The 7,277-nt window shown below is 38.8% G+C and overlaps 1 protein-coding gene across 1 annotated transcript in view; it reads right to left on the bottom strand.

Annotated features, from left to right (window-relative positions):
- Nucleotides 1-2,170: 2,170 nt before the first annotated feature.
- LOC118244261 (cytosolic phospholipase A2 epsilon-like) overlaps nucleotides 2,171-7,277 on the bottom strand; it is a 31,832-nt gene continuing 26,725 nt past the window's right edge. The window contains exons 17-21 of the mRNA XM_035539134.1: nucleotides 6,851-6,958; nucleotides 5,443-5,634; nucleotides 4,467-4,633; nucleotides 3,035-3,221; nucleotides 2,171-2,376 (exon numbers count right to left, since the gene is read on the bottom strand). Coding sequence (XP_035395027.1) covers nucleotides 2,171-2,376; nucleotides 3,035-3,221; nucleotides 4,467-4,633; nucleotides 5,443-5,634; nucleotides 6,851-6,958 — 860 coding nt within the window. The remainder of the gene's footprint in view (nucleotides 2,377-3,034; nucleotides 3,222-4,466; nucleotides 4,634-5,442; nucleotides 5,635-6,850; nucleotides 6,959-7,277) is intronic.

Raw genomic sequence — 7,277 nt, 5'->3', positions numbered from 1 at the left:
GAAGATGCAATCACTCCTCCATTTTTACAAATAGCATTTGCAGTTCCACATCAGAGGCAGCTCTTGCAGGAGGGAGGGACATGGCTCTCTTTGTACTCCTGCGTTCGTCTCTGAGACATTCCTTTGCTCACAATGCTCACGGCAAGTATTTGGGACACTCTGATGCTCTTTGCTAAAAACAATTTTGCTTTCCTGGAACAAGGAGCTCATTGTGAACCTGAAGCATATTACTAAAATGCCTGAATATGTGGAGCAAGGCAGAACTTTTGTTTTGCAAACAAGCCTTTATTGTCCAATATTGTATACACAATGTTTTTGCATGTAACTAACATTTCCTAAGAGCTGGAGGTGACATGAGTTTATGGCCAAAACTTGTGTTTGTTTTTTTCACACCAGGGACTTCAGGTTCCAATGGAGGCAATTCCCAGGGTTATATGCAGAGCATATAGCACCATATTTCAGATTATGACTCATGAAACTAGAATAGAACAAAAAACCTGGCATAAGTTTATATTAGTTCAAAACTCAAAGGGTTTTAAATATTCATATTTACACTCTGATTTATAGGCTTGCAATATCACACTACAGATGCACAAAAAAATAGTTTTTTTTGACATCCTAAATGAGAAACGCATTGGAAAAAGTCATTTTTGAACCCATTTTTAAAGATAAGTTTGACTTAATAAGTTTCCTTGCCAAAATGGGAATCCTCAGAGAGTCATTTTGCACCAAGCCAAACACCTTATTTGACTATAAATGAAGCTTGTTATTTTCAGGTTGGGTACCTTGGGCTTACGAGGTAGGCAATCTATTAAAAAGAACTTCTGTTTCAAAACAGAGATGTTATGGAAAATATTAATATGAAATGTTTCAGCTTACCCAAGCATTTTTCCCTGGTTTATTTCAGCCTCAGATTATGACATCTAGGTAACTTGTTTAGATAGATTTTCTGATAGATTTTCTCACTGAATAGACTTTTTTCCCCAGTTCCCCAGATTTTCTCAGTTGTCATCAAGACACAGAATTTATTAATATAAATGTGTATTTTCAATTTGACTTACTCCTGGAATGCAATGGTTGTTATAGATTTATAATTTTTACAGCTCATCCTCAGCACTTTCAAGAGTTCAGAAAAGACACTTTCCATAAAAGGGAATATGAAGAAAGGTATGTCCCAAACTATTTAAACAAATTCCACTGAGTTACGTAACAAAGTTTTTTTATGCTCTAGTGGAAGTTAAATATATTCATTTCAAGCACACATTAGTTTTTCATTTAAGAAAAGAAGTTCAATATGAGAACTAACTCAATTGGGAAAAAAATCCCAGTTTTTTTTTTATTTTGAAAGATTCAAAATAAAATTTTGACTTTTTTTATCTCAACACAATCAAAACTGACATAAATTCAAAGGAACTTCTGATGTGCCCAAATGATATCTTGCAATGAAGAAAAAAAAGGAAATAAAAGAAAAAAAAAGAAAAAAAAAAGAAAACTCCTACAATACTTCCTCCTAGACTGCTCCGTCCAATCTATGTGTGGTGCATTCACAGCCCAAGATTGCTCTGGAGATGGATGTGATTCACAGGGCTGGCCGTGTGCGCACACTTGTCCCTATTACATTTCCAACCTCTTTAGCTGCTCTTCAGTACACTTGCAAAATAGAGTCAACTCAGGGATCTGATTCCAGCTTCCAGTCGTGCCTCAGGTTTTCTTCATTCTTCCAGGTTTGGATGCATGTCGTGTTCCATGAAGAAAAGTTGTAGGGAGCAGACATTCATACCCATACCCCCTTCTTGTGGCCTGTCAGTTTGTTAGTTGGGTTGTATTACTGTAGCACTTTGGTGTTAGAAAATGTTTTTCTTATACGTCATATAATAAATTAGGCTTAAAATAAGACTATTTTTAAAAATATAACAAGGATTTTAGGTAAAGAGTGTTCTACAGACAACCTTAATTTAGGGAACAAAACATATGTAAAGATTTTCCAGGCAACGTCTTTGCCTAAAGAAGCCACTTCATGGGAATGAAAATAAAATAAAATAAACACTAAGCCACCTGGGGTAGTTTCTTTCTGTAGCGCAGAATGGCCAGTGTTCAAAAAGCTACGTTCTTCTTGTGTGCTAGAGCATGTAAAACTCCTCCAAGAAGACATAGGCAATCAGATGTGTGATTAGCACATGTGTTGCCTTCTTTGCATTGCTGTTTGCAAGGCCTGCATAATCATCTGTGAGTTATTCAGGATATTGTATTCACTGAGGTTCAGCAGCCGGCGGTAATTCTCATCAGTATATCTGACCGAGAACATGCAGTAGGGGGAACAGCGACTGGTCAGATCGAGTTGTCCTCCCTCCATCTCTGAGCAACAGCGCTTGACACCTGGAGAAAAACAGAAGTTGTTGCTGTAGCACGGTGTGCATCTCTGTCAACGACAAGCTGTCCACAGCAGCCCCAAGAGGGGGGCTTTCCTCCAGAAGAGAAGTCACTGGGTTTAAATGCTCCAATAATTCAGTCATTTAAGGCCACTCCTGGTCGAAGGCACATTGTGTGCATGAAGCAATGAGGGCAGAAGGGAAAAGTGAGGGATAACATTGGGAAGAGACTGATCTTGACATTGCAGGATTTGAACCTGAAAGCCAGGTTCTTGCTGCCCCACCATTCACACGTGACAATGTGCATCCTCAAATGTAGAATTAAATCCCTGGACAACACAGAACAAATGCAGGGGGATATACTTCTCCCATGATTTTTTCTTATAACTAGCTAGCAACACTTTATGTTACAAATGGGAGTGACATGAAGGTAAAAACCATGCAGAAGACAAGGGCTGTGTCTAACCTTTTAGGGCCACAAAGATGACATGAATGACATAGCAACTTTGACTGGAATGGAGAAAGAAAATCTAATTAGCTAAAGCACTCCCTGATGAAACCAGCCAGCAAAGACAACCAGCAGCAGGGAAATAAGGCTCTTTCTGAGTCAGGCAAGTGGGTAGTGTTGTCTTTTATTTGATATTTTGCCACCACTTTTAACTTACCAGGTGCTTTGTACTCTCGGAAAGTATCATTCACAAGTGGAAGAAAAATCACAATGGGACATCCTGGCGAATCTGAATCTTGGAAAATGTAGCACTCCTTTAGATTTTTCTTATCTTCATCACTCAAAGAAATTTTGGGGAATGGGATTTTCTGCTCCGAGTAGTATTTGCATGCCTTATCTAGAGACTAGAGTACCACAGATATGATCAGCATTAAAATTCAGCTTGGCTGTCCTAAAGTCCCAAACTGGTTATCTACCATTAAGGTTTAGAGATTTAAATCCATAGAGTGGGTTCCTTCTTATGAAGGGTTGCTATACACAGAAATACCACATACTGTAACCAAAATACTAGTCACAAGCTGTAAACACAATTTCAGAGTTAGCGAATTCATGCAGGATGCTGCTTTGTAAAAACATAAGCAGTTAGAAGCTTAGGGTAAATCATGTAATGTTAGCAAGTGAAACAGCCCATTGCATAGAATTAATCAGAAAAATAAACCACAGCAAGAAAACATTTAAGGTATCTTACTACATGCTTAGAAGCCAGGAGATAATAAAGATTGAATGTGCAATTATATCAGTGTCTGTGCAGGCATTATAGCAGTGTTCCTTTAGATTAGTGTTTTACTGAGAAATTCTGAAGTACTAGGCTATAATGTGCCTTTTCAGCTCAGCAGGCCAAGATGCTTATTACTAAATTTCTAACTAAACTCAGTTACTGAGGTGTAAAGACCCAAACTCTTTCTGGAAGGCTTTTTAGACAGCCAATTAGTTTTACCTCTATGAAACTGGAATTTCTGCAGGAAGATGCTTGTAATTGAATTTTCCTAGTAGCATCTTATTTCCCAGCCCAGAAATAACATCTGCCCTTGACTATCCACTTAGCCCCTTTTGTATTCTATTTTAAGTTAAAAGAAATCGCTCCTTATTTTTACGCATATTCCTGTGCAGGATCTCGAAATCTGCCCAATACAGCATAAATCTTTAGAGGCTCTTCCCATCATTCTGGAAGAGACTGTGCTGATGTCCTCTTGAATAATTGAGTACGTTCATAAGTCAGCAAGGGAGATTCCAGGAGAAGCAGGAACAAATAGGAAAGATAATTATTACAGTCAAAAACATAACCCTGACAGAACAGTTCCATCAGAAAGTCCTCCTCTGGTGTTTCTAAGCCATGGGTGCTAATAGCAAGATAATCTGAAGGGGGATGTATTCAAAGGAATGACTGACATCAAAGATTCTGAAATGAGGATTTAGACAATTTAGCAGATTGATTTCCCCTTCCCTTGAAGAAGAAATCAATAACCTCCTCTAGCATTTGAAGAAGGGGATACAGTAATTAAAAACTGAGCAACTGAAATAACTAGTAGTTCTAGGTGCTACAGGAAAGCAAAAAGAGAGACAACACACTGTAACAAGATCCTCCTCACCGATGTATGTGATCCAGTAGTATAACTTAAATATATGATGACATCCACTTCCCTCTGTGGCCTTAAAAGTGGTGGACTGCTGGTGTTGATGAAAAATCCAGCGTCTATCATACCCAGGTGATTGGGATTTTGCATCAGCTGGTTGGGACGTGAGTCTAACACAGTGTCTAAAAGGAAAATAAGAAATGATATGTTGGTATTTTGACGGAGAAAAAATGCAAGGTGGATCTGACCATCTCACAGACCTGGTTTAATTTCATTGTCATAATACAGGAATGTCATATAGGCATGGGAGGGACTTCAAAACACCACCCAAATTACTGTTCTTAAAAATCTTCTATATTGAGCTTCCAACCAAGCTATTCCAGTAATTTGCCATACTCATTAGCATCCATAAACTATATCTAATCTTTATACTAAATCTTTCTAGCTTCATTTCAAACATTGTTTCATGTTTTATCCATCACTGATATGAAGTACAAAATATCCTTGTCCTTTTTTACATATAGGTTTATGCTTCCCCCTGTTCCACTGTCCTTTGGACTACAAAGCCTCACTCCTTTCAAGCTTTCTCTCCTACATCATATATTCTGTGATATTCCAGTTGCACCTGAAGATAGAGGCACAGCCTTGCTGAATTAAGATGTCTCCCGTGTTCTCTTTGCTCTTTTCTACCTTAAATTTGGTTCTGTCAGCAGCAAGTCTGCCCACTCAGTCTGGGCCACAGACATCTCAGCTAAACCGCATAAACACACACTTATATTTAAAAACAAACTTAAATATCTGGCAACTCTTAGTCTTTTCTCTCCATTCAGAAAACAAACAAACAAACAACAACAACAACAAACAAGCACTTTTGAAAGAGAGTTTTTTTTTTTTTTTTTTCCCCCTCTCAAGTCTGATAGATTTACTTTCCTAAATTCCACCCCAAAAATCATCTGGATTTTGATACCTCTTAAATATGCGTTCCTATTACCTTTCCATCGGCAGAAGTGCTCATTCTCAAGATAGTTGTTATGCAGCTGATAGCCCCTCAGGAAATTGTGATGCTGGGCAACTGAGAAGCGGTCGGTTAAAGCACCCCGAAGAGCACTGGACAGGGGCCCAGGAGGAGTGTACATGCGAGTCCTTAGTTCATGGGGCCTCGTAGGCAATACTGGGTCTTCATCTAGAGCAGGAGAGAAACATTGATGAATGATTAAATCATTCATTTTCACCTCTGGTTGGCCTGGTGTGTAATAGATCTCAGAGTTTCTTCTGAGATGGCTCACTAACACAAAAACTATTCTGGAGCAGAAGAGTGGCTGCTGGACAAAGCACTGCAGATGGTCTTGAATTTTGGGCTAAAGACAATTAATCAAAAGCTGTCTTTAGTTCTGGAAAACAGACACTTTAAGGGAACTAAGCAATTCAGAGAATTTCCAGTCAGAAGGAAGGTTGCACATCCACATAGGAAGGTACCATGAAACAGAGGCAAGCATGGAGAAAATGGGGCTTAAGCATATACCCCACTCACTCAGAAGGGCAACAAAAGGGCACCACAGGGTCTATATCAACAGTGGACAGCTTCTACCTGATAATCACCCATAGCTACATGAGAATATGCTTAACCAGGAGAATAAAAGCATTTCAGGAAAGCCTAAGAAATACATTCATATTTAGAAACTACAGGAAGTTTCCAAGGTGTCTACATGGGAGCATATGTGGGTGAAAAGCAGAAATGGCACTAGGTGTGGTTTCTCGAAATCACAGCCTGCTTTGCCAGACCAGTTGGCTGACAGTGCAGCAGGAGAGACTCTGCAGTTTTTCTCACTGCACAGATATATTTCTTTGTTTTCAGGATGTCTGTAATTATAGCTGCCATCACGTTAAATGATTTAGCAATAAAACCATGGTTTCTGTATTGCTTCAGAAAATACCCTCTGGGCCTCGTTTATCTTTGTTCTACGATGAATCCTGCAATAATGCAGTAATTACTGTACTGAGTAATATAATCTAAATTCAGGAAATATTGATTAGCCAATTGATATTCAGGCTTATTCCCTGCACAGGCAGTAAAATAACTTTATTCTTTGCCACCGATTCTTGGTTCTGTATGGCTGAGTGAGAATGGGAAATGCCAAAACATTTCCTGTGAAATGTGTAACCCCTGTAAAGCTTCCTCTTAAAAACAGAGACTTTCAGTCGGTAGCATTTTCATAAGTCTAATAATTACAGCAGCATTTCCCTGATTACTCTCTTCCTTTTAGGCTTTACGATGTGAGGGGAAGTCGCTTTCTTGTAGTAGGATCCAGTTTGCTGGCTTCAAACTAGGTGAAAGGATGATGTCAAAAGACATCAAAAAGACTAAGTCACCACAAATGGAAGGTCTAAAAATTTCTCACCGACTTCGTCTATTCTGTCCTGGGTCCATCTCTTCCAGAAGTCTTCTGAACTGTGGGACAGTCCCCAGATTTGTAATAGGTTCACAGAAAATATACTGCTCCACATACCTGTAACAGGAATTACTGAACATAAGGATACAATTTAAGAAGAAACTGCCTTTTTCCTTCTCTTTTGATCTTCTGAATTCCTTTTTTTTTTTTTTTTTTTTGCCATAATTCAAATATTTCTAAACTTTTGGGCTGTTATATTTGTCTAAATTTTCTATTGCATCATCTCTAACTGAAGACCTCAGTTCATACTGCTGTCAGTTCTGTGCCTCATCTACTGCATGGCTCTGCTGCACAGTAAAGGAAGATGACAGTGGGAGAGAGGCAAAGGAGCAAAACCCACTCATTCAAGGAGCAAAATAAGAACTTGGGTAATGCA

The sequence above is a fragment of the Cygnus atratus genome, chromosome 5 (assembly GCF_013377495.2).
Source record: "Cygnus atratus isolate AKBS03 ecotype Queensland, Australia chromosome 5, CAtr_DNAZoo_HiC_assembly, whole genome shotgun sequence".
Lineage (NCBI taxonomy): Eukaryota > Metazoa > Chordata > Aves > Anseriformes > Anatidae > Cygnus > Cygnus atratus.
This window is presented reverse-complemented; position numbering and strand designations above follow the sequence as displayed.